Source organism: Euleptes europaea, chromosome 2 (genome assembly GCF_029931775.1).
Source record: "Euleptes europaea isolate rEulEur1 chromosome 2, rEulEur1.hap1, whole genome shotgun sequence".
NCBI classification, from domain to species: domain Eukaryota; kingdom Metazoa; phylum Chordata; class Lepidosauria; order Squamata; family Sphaerodactylidae; genus Euleptes; species Euleptes europaea.
In genome coordinates, this window is record NC_079313.1 from 53,086,384 (window position 1) to 53,100,777 (window position 14,394).

Consider the following 14,394-nt stretch of genomic DNA (forward strand, 5'->3'; position numbering starts at 1 on the left):
CTGAATCAAGTAAAATAGATTAATTACAGAACTGATAGTTCATGGACAAAGACGGTTTTTTTTTTTTTTTTTTTGGATATCGCATCCTTTTTGGATGCAGAATTTTTTAAAAGAACCATAAACACAGAAAACCTTTTAGAATATCACTGGTGGTGAGTTTTCTTATTCAGCTTTCAGAAAGACAAATTCAGATCTGCACAAAACGGGACTATACAATTTCAAAAAAGCCAATTTTACAAACATACTTTGGCCATATTATAGAAAAAAGGCTAAATCTATTTAATGTTGCTATTCAGATTTGCTCCAACTATTTCCAGATAGAAAAACTAGGTTAAGTGGAGAAGCCCAAGAGATGTGTGGGCTGGTGGGGTGTCAGATGCAGTCTTCTACCACTCTTATCAATATACCTAATTGTGAGCTAGGGCACGTCAGTGGATACTTAAATCCAGAGACTCAATGCAGGAACACACAAGACCGTTCTTTCTATAAACCTGAAAAAATAGGATTTCAGAAAAATCTGACATCTTAACAGCAACAAAACCTAACAAACATGGGGGGTCCCGTCCCCACCAATAACAGAAGCCATTTACACATTCTCAGCTTAACCTGATAAAAATGGTAGACAGGAGAATAATATAAACTGCTTTGGATCCTCATTGTGGAGACAGGTGGGGGTACAAACGAAGTAAATTACTAATAAATACAGCTGAACTTTGATGGCAGATTAACTGTAGGTTTGTTGGTGGGTTGGGAAGGACAGAAGCAGGGAAAGGTAAGGATGAGGGTTGCCAGATGGTGGGAAAGAGGAAATAGTGTGGGAAGTGGGATACAGGGGAAAGCGAGGTGCCCACTGCAAGTCCTTGCAGGCTCCCCACCATGCCCAACAACTGGAATCATATAACAGGTCATAGTTTTCCTGGGTAAAGGCTGCCAGGGAATGGAAAGAGGGAAAGCTGAAGATACGGGAACAGATAAAAGAAGGTTGGCTGGTGGGTGGAAAGGAGAGAAGGAAACAAGAAAAGGGGAGAGGCTATGGGGGCTGTCAGGGAAGGGAAAGAGGAAATAATAGTGGAGGAGAAAATGAGATGCCCCTGCAAGTCCTTCGGGGACCTCCACATGTACTAACACATATCCCAATGAAACTTGGTGAAAATTATGGCTTATCATTCCAAGAATTGTTTAAGTGCCTGCAGCATTGGAATACTGACATTTTCATAAATAATGAATTTTGATGAAATAGGAACCAATTGCTTAAGGCAAAAAGGAAATTTCACAACACAAATTATGGAATAAATGGAAATTTTAAAATGTAGAGGATAAAATCACCCATTTCGCAGTGAACATTTGCTTAAGAGGTCTTCCTTAAAAAGAATACATTGAGGTGTTAATTGTAGCCTGTCTTGTTATAATTAATGCATTACTGATTATAACTACTACTGTACTGTCATGTTGCGTAGCTAAAACACCAGTTTCTTTTTATAAACTATTGTTGGATTTGAGATTCAGCTTTTTAAAGTGTTTTTGCACAGAAGCAGGCTATTGTGTCTCTAAAACATAAAAAATTAAGAACATAAGAAAGGCCATGCAGGATCAGACCAAGGTCCATCAAGTCCAGCAGACTGTTCACACAGTGGCCCACAAGGTGCCTCTAGGAAACCCGCAAACAAGATGACTGCAGCAGCATTATCTTGCCTGTGTTCCACAGTACCTAATATAACAGGCATGCTCCTCTGATCCTGGAGAGAATAGATATGCATCATGACTAGTATAAATTTTTAGTAGTAGCAATGAATACCCCTTTCCTCCATGAACATGTCCACTCCCCTCTTAAAGCCTTCCAAATTGGCAGCCATCACCACATTTTGGGGCAGGGAGTTCCACAATTTAACTATGCATTGTGTGAAGAAATACTTCCTTTTATCTGTTTTGAATCTCTCACCCTCCTGCTTCAGCAGATGACCCTGTGTTCTAGTATTATGAGAGGGAGAAAAGCTTCTCCCTGTCCACTCTCTATACCACACATAATTTTATAGACCTCTATCATGACTCCCCTTAACTGCCTTCTTTCCAAGCTAAACAGCCCTAAGCATTTTCACTGCTCCTCACAGGGCAGTTGCTCTAGTCCCCTGATCATTTTGGTTGCTCTTTCCTGCACCTTCTCAAGCTCTGCAATATCTTTTTTTAAGTGTGATGATCACAACTGTACACAGTTGTGATGAACAAGGGGTTAATCTTCAGCAGAAGCTAAGATACCAAGAATGGGCAGAGCCAAAAAACTGGCACTCTGAGTTCTGAGAGAATTCTGAGCTTGGTAACTAGACTGAGAAGAAGCTTGAGTGATTCTAAGCTTGTGAACCTGTGTGACAGGAAGCTGTGAACAACTCTGTGAACCTAAGGGTTCAGTGTACCCAAAGCTATTGGAACACACCACCTGTGAAGTGGCAAGATTGAGACTGGGTGGGAAAGGGCCCTTTCTCAGGTCACAAAGAGGAATTAGTCTCTGGGACAGAGTTATTCCGGTTGCAGGGTGGTGTAGAGGATTACTGCCACTGGTGTGGGGGACTTCAGTGAGAACTGGAAGAGGGATTTTGGTAAATCCCCATACTTCTGTATGTTCTCTGGGAATAGAGATTGAAATTCTCTCCATTCCTGATAGCTAGACTGGGGACAGAGTCTGTGGAACTGAATCTGTATGAGTTCTGAGGAACAGAACTAAGCTCGTAACCTAAGAACTGAAGAAACTTAACTTGAGAAACATCTAAGCTAAAGACATCTTGTGTAACAACTAAGCTAAATCTAAACTAAGCTCTCTTCCTCTGAAGTGAATATATATATGGTTTTGTGCTTTCCCTCCAATTCAGCCTTGCCTCAAAATCCCTAAAAAAAAATCCTGTTTACTTTATTAACTTTAAGAAGCCTCTTGTGTCCTATTTCTCTCTGAGGTAAAGTCTGGCGGGAACTGGAGAAGGAGAAAAAGAATCTCCACATAACATCCTCTGGCAAAATAACTAGAAGACGATCCCTCTCTCCCTCAGCACCAAATACTGATTACTGGGAGATAATAATAAGAAGTGGGGTTGTTATAACAGTATTCGAAGTGTGGTCTCACCATAGATTTGTACAAGGGCAGTCTGATAACAGCAGTTTTATTCTCTATTTCTTGTCTAATTATGGCCAGCATTGAATTTGCCTTTTTCACAGGAACTTCACATTGGGTTGACATCTTCATCGAGCAATCCACTACCACCCCAAGATCCCTTTCTTGGTCTGTCACTGCCAGTACAGATCCCATCAGTGTATATATGAAGTCGGGATTTTTTGCCCCAACATGCATCACTTTACACTTGCTCACACTGAATCTCATTTGCCATTTTAATGCCCATTTGTTCAGTTTGTAGAGATCCTTTTGGAACTCTTCACAGTCTGTTTTTGTTTTAACCATTCTAAATAATTTGGTGTCCTCTGCAAACTTGGCCACCTCGCTGTTCACCCCCAACTGCAGGTCACTGATGAACAGGTTGAAAAGCACTGGTTCCAACACAGATCCCTGAGGGACCCCACTGCTCTCACATCCCATCACTGTGAGAACTCATCACTGATTCCTACTCTCTGCTTCCTATTTTTCAGACAGCTTTCAATCCATAAGAGGACTTCATAGTCTTATCCCATGGCTATGAAATTTGCTTAGGTGTATTTGTTGGGGCACTCTGTCAAATACATTTTGGAAATCCAAATACACAATGTCCACAGGCTCATTCCCGTCCACATGCTTACTGACACTTAACTCTAAAAGGTTAGTGAGACAGAACCTACCTCTACAGAAGCCATGTTGGGTTTTGTTCAGCAGGGCTTGTCCTTCGCTATGCTTGATAATTCTATCTTTAATAATGCTTTCCATTAATTTACCTGGAACAGACGTTAAGTTAACTGGCCTGTAATTTCTTAGGTTCCTCCGGAACCGTTTTTATAAATGGGTGTTACATTGGCCATTCTCCAGTCCTCTGGTACAGAGGCTGATCTAAGAGACATGTTACAGATCATTGTTAGGAGTTTAGCAATTTCCCATTTGAGTTCTTGAAGAATAGGATGAATGCCGTCTGGTCCCTGTGACTTGTTAGTTTGCAGTTTGTCTAGACGTTCTAGGACTTTCTGCCTTGGTACCACTATTTGTCCCAGTTCCTAATTCTCCCCTCCCCAAAACCTCTGTTCAGGAGAAGGTATCTGCCCTGTATCTTCAACAGTGAAGACACTGAGAAGAATTCATTTAGTTTCTCAGCAATCGCTTTATCCACCCTTAGTGTTCCTTTACTCCCATTGTCATCCAATGGTCCAACCGCTTCCCTAGCTGGTTTCCTAATCCTCATATAGTTAAAAAATTTCTTATTGTTGGTCTTGATGTTTTTAGCGATATGTCCCTCAAAGATCTTTTTTTTTTGCATCTCTAATTGTTTGCTTGCATTTCCTTTGTGCAAGTTTGTGTTTGCTTTTGTTTCCCTCATTTGGGCAATCCATCCAGTTTCTGAAGGAAGATTTTTTCTCTAATAGCTTCCTTCACCTTACCTATGGTGAGCTCTTAGACTTATTACCACCTTTTCTGACCTGTGGTATACAATCTAGCTGAGCCTCTAGTAATGTGGACTTGAGTAAACCCCAAGCCTTTTCCAGACATTTAACCCTCCTAACTGTTCTTTTCAACTTCCTCTTTACCAGGTTTCTCACTTTAGAGAAGTCCCCTCTTTTAAAGTCAAAGGTAATTGTGTGAGATTTCCCAGGCACTTTCTCATATACATATAAATTAAATTTGATGCCATTGTGGTCACTATTGCCATCTGGCTCAACTACATCTACATCCTGCACTAAGTCACTGGCAGCACCACAGAGTATTAAGTCCAGGATCGCCTCCCTTCTGGTTTAAAGGAAACATGAAGAATTGCACTAAATGAATATTTTACTACTTCAAGATCAAGGCAGAAAGCCCATTCTTAGATTTTTAAAACACTATGTGCTAATCTTAATTGAAGAAGGACACAGAACTTTTCCTTCCAATTTCTTTTCACACTAATTTTATCTGAAAGAATCTTACCTTCCTCTGATAAATAGCAATCCAATCTGTAGTGGCAAACCATTTGTGGTTTTTTATGTCATTTACACCATTCTTGAGATTTCCATAACGTTTGGTCAAGTCTACCTGGAGTAAATTTCTTAGTAGATCCTTAAGGTCTGAACTGAAGTGAGATGGGAATCGTACCTACAAAACATACCACATTTTTACTACCACAACACAAGCAACTTTCAAAATAAAAGGGAAATGATATGGTTTATGCTTTAGAAGTAAAACTGTAATGTAAAGGAACTGGGAAAGACAGCCTATTAATACAACTCAGAACAGAGTTAGGTTAGGATTAGGCAATACAAAACAGCAGTCTCACATCTCCTTCTCTTCTCTCCCCCAGTAAAAGCAACACTTACCTGTAAGTGTTACCTGTACAGTTACACTTACCTGTAACTGTAACTCCCCCCTAGTAAAAACAACACTTACCTGTACACTTACCTGTAACTGTTGTTCATCGAGTGGTCTTCTGTGCAGGCACACATGGGATCTGCGCTTGCACAGGCCAGCCACGGAGAACTAGAAAGCTTTGAGGAACTTCAGAGCGCCTGGAGCGCTCCCCCTCCCCTCCATCCCAGGCTGAGAGCCAGCTGGCTTCCTGCCCAACGGTCACGTGACAGAGGGGGGAGGAGGGCTCCTCCCTCAGTTCTCCCTTCACCGCTGTGGAAGACCACCATAGCCACTAAGCAGTAGCCCACAGTGGGAAAAGGAGGGAGAGATGCGTGCCTGCACAGAAGCCCACTCAATGAACAATAGTTACAGCTAAGTGCAACGTTGTTTTTCATCTTTGTGGCTTCTGTGCAAACCCGCATGGGAGAAAGCAAGGTCACCTACCATGGAGGTGCGTGTGGGCTTGTCACCAAATTAAAAGACAACTCTCTCAAACAGATGTTTCCCCCATGAAGTCCACATCTATGGGGCAATGCCAGAAGAATGTGGACAGGAGGACCAGGTTGCTGCTTACAGAAGTATTAGACATCTGTAGTGGCAAGGAAAGCAGCAAAAGAGGCATGAGCCCTATTGTAAAGGACCTCCACATGGAATGGACAGTTTAGTTCAGCATTCCTATAAACACAGTCTTGCCGCATCCACCCACCCCGAAGCAGTATCTGAAGAAGCTGCTGCTTCAGCCTTCTATGCACTGTAAACCAGCTGTACTGAACCTGAAATCTTCTGGCATTGAGTGCATGAAGAGATTGGTCAATTAGCGACTGGGGATACAGAAGAAAAGAGGTTAGGCAATGTCCTGAACATGGAAATTAGACACTACCCTAGGTTGAATTCCAAGCTAGGTAATACTACCTTAACCAGATGGAAAGCGGTAACAGACCAATAAGCCCCCCATCATTTTGGTCAAATTGATAGCGACCAGAAACGCCACCTTACAAGATGAAAGAAAACCAAGTTAGACGTTGCCTTTGGACCGAAGGTTTTATGCCTAGTTGGTACTATATAAACTCCAAGGAAGAATATGGGGCATTAGCGTATGAAAAATAGACTAGCCAAGCCCCTCAAAGCCATTAGCACACTGGTGCTGCAAATACGGAGTAAGAATTAATAAGGACATGGAGGACTGAGATGACTGCCAGATGTGCTTGACGGAAGTAACAGACAGACGAGTATCATTTAATGAGTATGAGTAATGATGCACCCCACATCATGGTGAAGTTGCGGGCTGTCTGAACCCGATCACACAAAAAACAAGTTCACTTCCCACACAACGTAGAGCTTTTTTATTAGCTAAACGATTTCCCATCTAAGATGCTTTCCGGCAGATATTCCCAAATCCCAAGGCATGAATCGTGTAATCTTAATTCAATCGATACTATTGATCACATAATTTTAGATTGTCCCTTTTATGAATGTAAGCGCAGAAAACTATTGTCTGCTTTATTAGCTACCAAAAGATCTTTGAAAAACAAATTGAAATGTCAATTTCTCTTGAATGACTTGATCCCTGAAATAACGGCGATGGTAGCCCAATTTCTTGCTGAAGTGCTGAAGATTAAAACTGTTTTTAACTAGTATATTTTGTAAACCATAATTTATAGAGACTATTACTAATCCCTAATTTAAAGGGTGCAGTACTTATATCCTGCTTCCATCATTGGCTGAAGTATTGTAATTATGCCAATAAAGGTATGTGAAAAAAAAAACCAAGTTCACTTGGCAGCATAAGACAGTCAAGTGGGCGGTACGCGTAATGCTAAAAACAACTCTAGTTAGATCCCATCTGATGGTTGGGAGATCCACACCGCCCGATGTAGTGAAGGGACATCGTGGCAGAGTAGGGGCCATGCCAGGATCAGATCGTCTTCCTGAGGAAGTACACCAAATCTCCATCAGAATTAATCCACAGAATGGGGAAAAAACATTCTGGCCAGTAGGGACCTGTGAGCAACACTGGTGCCCTGCTATTGTGGAGCCAGGGAAACAAAAAGGCAGCATCAATAGAAACGTGACCAGCACAACTGGAAATGTTCCTCAAGGGCCTCATGGCAGCCAGTGTCTCGGAGTAAGAAAGGGAAATTTTGCCTTGGCGCTTATGACAATAGGACTCCACCAAGGAAAAGATCCCTATTCCCTAAAAAGGGAAAGCAGAGCAGAAAGTGTGAGGAACTACCTGTGGGTTGACAAAACCATTCTGCTTGGGAAGTCTGTAACAGAGTAGACTTCTCTCACCCCCTGGACGGCCAGGAAGGAAATGTTGCGTTATGTGGTCCTTTGCCACAACAGAAAGAACCTGGCTCAGCAGAACAGGGAACACCCCCCACCACCACCACATTCTAGAGATATTTATGTTGTCGTACTGTATGCATTCATAGCAGTGTCTGAAAAAAGGTATGAAATGGCACCGGATCGTCCTGACTTCCAGAAGAGGAACGTGATCTCATGAGGGGAAGTAATTAGGTAGACACTTTTAACAAGTGCAGTGAGAACCTAGGGACAAAACTGGAAACACAATTGTTTGTTGTATGTTTTTTTAATGTCCTCTTGAAACTCGTTTTATAAATTTGGCAACCAGAGGTCTAGACGTCTTAGACCTGTGTTGGCGAACCTATGGCACGCGTGCCACTTCCGGCACGCGTAGCCCTCTCTGCCGGCACGCGCGGTTCCTCCAAGCCGCTGCCCCGCCCCGGATGGGGGAGGCTGTAGTCCAGGGGTGGGGAACCTCTGACATCATTGGCGGTGGCCCCCGGACTCTCCCACAGAAGCCGCCGCTGGAGCGTGCGTGGCCAGCCAGGAGGGTGGGAGAACAGGGAACAAAAGGCAAGCTCCCGCACTCGGCATGGCCGGCAGCTTCTCCGGCGCCCTCTGGGCCTGAGCGGGTGGAGGGGCGTGGCTGGCCGGTGGGTGCGAAGGAGGCGCCCTCTGCCCCACCCTGCTCGCCTCTCACAAGCCTGCCGCCGCCGCGCCCCACCGCTGCATCCCCCCCTCGGGGCAGGCCGGCCGGCCGAATGGGAGATCCCCTCCGGGCGGGGGGCTTAGGGACCTGGGCAAGCCAGGCAGGCAGAGAGGGGCGCTGAGCTAGGCTGGGCTCCCTCCCTCCTTCCCTCCCTCCGCGCCAGACGGGCCTCTTTTCCGCCGGAGCTCCACTCTGAAATGGGTGGGTGGCGGCGGTGGCGGTGAGGCCCAGCCGGGCGGGGGATCCTCCTCCTGCTCCTGCTCACCCCAGGCACGTGGGAGGCGGCGGAACCCAGCCCCGTCCATAGGCAAAGGGCGCAGCAGCAGGGCTGGTGAGCCACAGGGCGGCAAGTCAGGCGGAGGCTCTGGGGTGCCTCCCTCCCCTCCCTCCCTCGCTGGCGGCCGGCCCCGCTGGGTGGGGGCAGCTGTCAGCGGGGCAGGATTTTTTTTCTTTTCCCCTTCTTGTCCCCCTTCACAGCTGGTGCCTGATTGGGGAAGGCTTCTGGGCCCTTGTCCATTCCCCCCTTTCCCCCCTTCTCCCCTTGCATGCCTTCCTGCTTGCCGCCCAGCTGGCTGGTGGGCCTGAGCCACACCACCGCATTGTTGGCCTTCCTTGGGCTGCTCTGCCTCTCCTGCCCCTTCACCCTTCCTCTCCCAGCTCCTTCTCCCTCACCCAGGACCTGCCCCAGCCCTCCATGGGTGTGTAGGAGCGGGGCAGGACACCGAGCCTTCACGGGAAGGGAAGGGTCTCCCGCCTGCCCCCCTTGCGCTGCGGGCTGTTCTGCGTACGCGCCCCCCACTTCTCTGCTGAGGGAGGAGGTGGGGGCCGTGTGTGTGTGTGTGTATGAGAGAGAGAGAGAGAGAAAGCAGGAAGGCTTTTCTGTCTCTGGCCACTCAAGCATGGGAGGTTTTGCCTTGGATTTGCTGCTCTGTAGATGCACATTTTCCCCATCCAAATTCTCAAAACTCATCAGTAAGTCCCCATGCAGAGTTTTGAGAATCCGGATGGGGAAAATGTGCATCTGGAGAGTGGCAAATCCAAGGCAAAACCTCCCATGCATAAATGGCCTCTTTTTTTCTCTCTCTCCCTCCGTCCTTTTCTTTCCCTACTTTTCTTTCTCTTCCTCGCTCCATTTCTTTCTCCCTTTCTCTTTTTCTTTCTTTCTTTCTCTCCCTCCTTTCCCTTTCTCCCTCTCTTCCCTTCATTCCTTCCTTCCTTCTTTTCCTCCAGCGGCTTCTCCGGCGCCCTCTGGGTCTGTGCGGGTGGAGGGGCATGCAGTCCTGTTCCACCTTTGAAGGGCCCACAAGCCATCCTCCAAACATCTTTCCATTTGTCTTGATATGTAGAGAGAAAACACTAAGGAACAGGTTGCCAATCTCCAGGTACTAGCTGGAGATCTCCTGCTATTACAAGTGATCTCCAACCAATAGAGATCAGTTCCCCTGGAAAAAATTGCCACTTTGGCAATTGGACTCTATGGCACTGAAGTCCTTCCCCAAACCCCGCCCTCCTCAGGCGCCACCCCAAAAACCTCCCACTCATGGCAAAGAGGAACTTGGCAACCCTAGCCTCTCCCTCTGGGCCCCCTCTGGTGGTATTCAGGTTAAATTGCCGCATTGGCACTCGGTGATAAATAAGTGGGTTTTGGGTTGCAGTTTGGGCACTCGGTCTCTAAAAGGTTCGCCATCACTGTCTTAGACCAATGATCCACAATAGACCCAGAGGGGTATTCTCCCCAGTTTCAGAACCAAGAAACCATTGGGAACCGCAGCCATATTGAGATAGAAGTATCCCAGCAACCAGCAACTAGGTGAAAGATACTGTTAGAGGAATCCAGCATCCTCCTTAGCTTTATACAGATTTTCCACCTTGTAAGTGAAAGCTTGGCTATAAGAAGTAGTAAGCCAAATGTATACCATATCAATTTCACATAACATACTCTTCATCAGATCCGACTTCGAATCTGAGGGACAGTATCAATTCTTCCAAGCATATGCCTCTGTATTAATTGCTCTGAATAGAGCTGAACGACCCCGTCGGTGAGACAGGCAGGATTTCTGATGGAATCTATCAGATTGGGCTGCACATGAGATGAAGTGGCCCATGAGCCCACCCTCCTTGATGTTGAGGTAGACATGTCAGCTGACTTCGGGGTCGGTGGGGAGACACTTATCACAGAGGGGATGAGTGTCTATGCACCCATGGAGGTGTCTGGATTCCAGAGGGAGCAACCCAAAAAGGTGGCAAAGATGGCTCTGCTGACATGTGGGTGGGAAAGAACGGAACCTGGCTGAGAAGCCTTCCCCACATGATGAACAATGTTTCAGTCCAAGCCTGACACCTGCTTACCCCGCCATCGACAGTGATGCCTGACGTCGATGGGAGGGGCTGCAACGCCAAGCCTCTTTGCCGAGTCCGAATGTATGCTGCCTCCACTTTTCTCAGAACCAAGGAGGCACTGGTGAATGACATCGACGACATACTTGTCTCGGCACCGAGGATCATGTTGGTGCGTCAGAGGCGAACCAATGGCGAGGGGTTTTTCACCTAGAGGAGGGATAGATGTTCCCACCTCCTTGGAATTGTTTGACCTCGAGACCTCCTCTCTGCACATAATGGGGGACTGAACCCCTAGTGCCGTAGACTAGCAGGCTTTCCACAGCGCCTGTCAACTTCAAGGCATCATCCATGCACGTCATGGGGGACAGAGCCCCTAGTGTAACAGTAAAATGGCTTTTTATTCAGCCTTTCGACTTCGAGGTCCCATCTAAGCTTGTCATGGGGGACAGAGCCCCTAGTGCAACAGTAGAAAGGCTTTCTTGCAGCCTGACGACTTCAAAGTCTCATGAACGCACATTATGGGGGACGGAGCCCCTAGAGCCGCAGCATATCCAGTTTTTATCACAGCCCTTTGGCTTTGAGACGTCTTCCCCGCACATCATGGGGGACTCTAAGCCCCTAGTGCATTAATAAAGCCAAATTTTCTTATAGCAATCAAACTGGAGACCGAAAGCCATGGAGCCGTTACATCAGTGTAGGCTAAATGGCTGTTCGTCTTTTTGACGGGGGGTCCGAAGTGAACACCAACTCCTTATGAAGAAGCACTGGCCGCTGTTAGCGATTTTCCTCACAACACAGCCTGAATGAGTTGTAAAAATAAGAGGATGAGAAGATGAAACTAGCAACTGAAACAGAACAGACCATTAATTTGCTGCATACTCATTCAGCATTTGGCAGAATTGTTAAATAAAGCCATACTAGCAAAACAGAAATCAAATGCTAAGAGAAAACTTTTCTGAGGTAAAAGAAAAGACACCAATCTGTGAAACAGAACAACCAATATTATTTTGTGCCATACTCATTGTACATTAGGCACATTTGTTAAATAAAGCTACATTGGCAAAAAAAAAAAAAAAGGAATCAAATCCTGGAGAGGACTTTTCTAAAGTAAAAGAAAAGGCATGAATCTCTTAAACAGAACAACAATCATTATTTTGTGCCATACTCATTCTATATTTGGCACATTTATTACATAAAGCCATATTGGCAAAAAAGAAATAAAATCCTGCAGAGAAATCTTTTCTGAAGTAAAGAAAAGGCACAAATCTCTCAAACAGAACAACAGGCACTATTTTGTGACACAGTATTTCTACATTTGGCACATTAGTTAAATAAACCCATATTGGCAAAAAAGAAATACAATCCCGATGAAAAAACTTTTCTGAGGTAACAGAAAAGACTCTCTGAAACAAAGCTAGTCCTCTCACCACGGTGGCAAAGAGAGAACTGAGGGAGGACTGCTCCTCCCCCCTCTGTCACGTGACCGTTGGGCGGGAAGCTGGCTGGCTCTTGGCCTGGGACAGAGGGGAGGGGGAGCGCACCAGGTGCTCTGACGCTCCTCAAAGCTTTCTAATCAGTTCTCCGTGGCTGGCCTGTGCAAGCGCAGATCCCATGCGGGACTGCACAGAAGCCATGAAGATGAATATTTAGCAATATGAAATGCCCAATGTACTGTCACACCATTGAAGTATAAAATTTCACCATGACGATATTGAGGTGAGATTGCTGTTTTCAGTGGCATCAACAGTGGCATCAAACCTCCCATTGTTAACGAAGCTTTAACGTGGGGTTTTCATTGGGGTTTGCTTTTCAAAGAGAAGTAATTAGACATTCAAATCTGAAGAAGTGAGCTGTGGCTCATGAAAGCTCGTACCTGCCAGAAATTTTGATAGTCTCTAAGGTGCTACTCTTACTCTTTTCCTCAGCAACAGTGTTTTGAAAAACTGATGACTTTTAAGGCTTGGATCTTATGAACCTCATGAATGCTGAATAGTCTGCCATGGAGTGCACATCCTTCTCTGCTCACCATTCTGTTTGCACAAGATCAATGTGCTCTTGTGCAACCAGACGTTTTAGCAGAAGAGGAAGTGCACTCTACAGCACAGTATTTAGAGCTCACGGAACTGATTCATAGGATCCAAGCCTATGTCTTTTGGTGAATTAATAATATTTTCTGCAAATAATATAAAACATCCCACTTTTACTAGCCTAAGCCAGTATTTAACAGATTCCTAATATTGAGGTTAAATCCCATCACATTTTCTGCTGGTGAAAAAGGCGACCGGGGGGGGGGGTCGCCCGATGCCCAAAAAAGACGTGTATGGGATGTGCATGGACAAAAATCAAGTGGAACAGAGGCTCTAACAAGGAGGGGAATTGGTAGAGACTGAGTGAAGAAAGTAACTGGATCCAGTCCCTTGTTTTCTCAAGGCAATCTGGTCAAGTGTTGCTATTAACTGCAGACACAGAGCAAAATATTTGTGCTATATTAACCACACTTCTTTAGTATATAAAAGATGTGAAATAAAATTGGTGAATATAAGCAAAGTTATACTTCAGTTTCCTTCTTGTTATCAGAAGGAAGTATAAGAAAGTATAAGCTTCTTCTTCCTATACAGAATTGTTAATTATATAGATATTTCCCTATATGGTGACGATAACAGTGTACATATTCCGTGTTTATGGTATCTACATTTCTTTCTGACTTTACATTGTAAATCTTAATTTACAAGTACAGGAGGAACAACCTTAATGGGACCGAGATGGACTTTTTTTTTCCAATTTCAGTTTATTACCCAGAATTAACATGAAATTCTGCCTGCATTATGGTGCTTCTGTTGGTGGAAGAATGTGCTCCATGCTGTTTGTGAAGGTCCGCTGACAACCAAGAGCAGAATTTCTTTGGAGGGGGCTCAGTGGGCTACAGCAGGAAGCTCTGTTCTGAGAGCTTCACTATACTTGTGGTACTTTGGATCCAACTCATACTATACACAGTACGTCTCAGTTCATTCTATAAATTGCAAATGATACTTTACTATACAGCAAGAGAACTGCATATGGTAAACAATCCATAGTTTATGAAAGGTATTGACAAACTTCTCAGCAATTTCATGGGATTTTATACACACAGTTAACGATAGTTTATCTCTTTGTATTAAAAATAGTACATATATATATTAACCACTTTTCTTTACAAATGTAATAATGTTGTAGTGAACAGATACAATAGCTTGGGAATTTTTGACATATTGACTAGCAAATGAAACACAAAGTAGGCAAAGTGAACACACAAAGTTGCCTTATACTGAATCAGACCCTTGGTCCATCAAAGTCAGTAATGTCTGCTCAGACCAGCAGCGGCTCTTCAGGGTCTCAGGCAGGGATCTTTTACATCACCTACCTGCCTAGTCCCTTTAACTGGAGGTGCCGGGGATGGAACCTGGGACCTTCTGCATGCCAAGCAGAGGCTCTACCACTGAGCCACAGCCCCTCCCCAAAGTGATATCAGATTATTAGTATGGGGAGTAACAAGTTTTAG

At 44.9% G+C, this 14,394-nt stretch overlaps 1 protein-coding gene across 3 annotated transcripts in view; it reads right to left on the reverse strand.

Annotated features, from left to right (window-relative positions):
* The window catches only part of PRKACB (protein kinase cAMP-activated catalytic subunit beta), a 95,280-nt gene that overhangs the window by 1,193 nt on the left and 79,693 nt on the right, over positions 1-14,394 (reverse strand). For all 3 annotated transcript variants that reach the window (XM_056867433.1, XM_056867432.1, XM_056867434.1), the window contains exon 9: positions 5,084-5,248. In XM_056867433.1, coding sequence (XP_056723411.1) covers positions 5,084-5,248 — 165 coding nt within the window. The remainder of the gene's footprint in view (positions 1-5,083; positions 5,249-14,394) is intronic.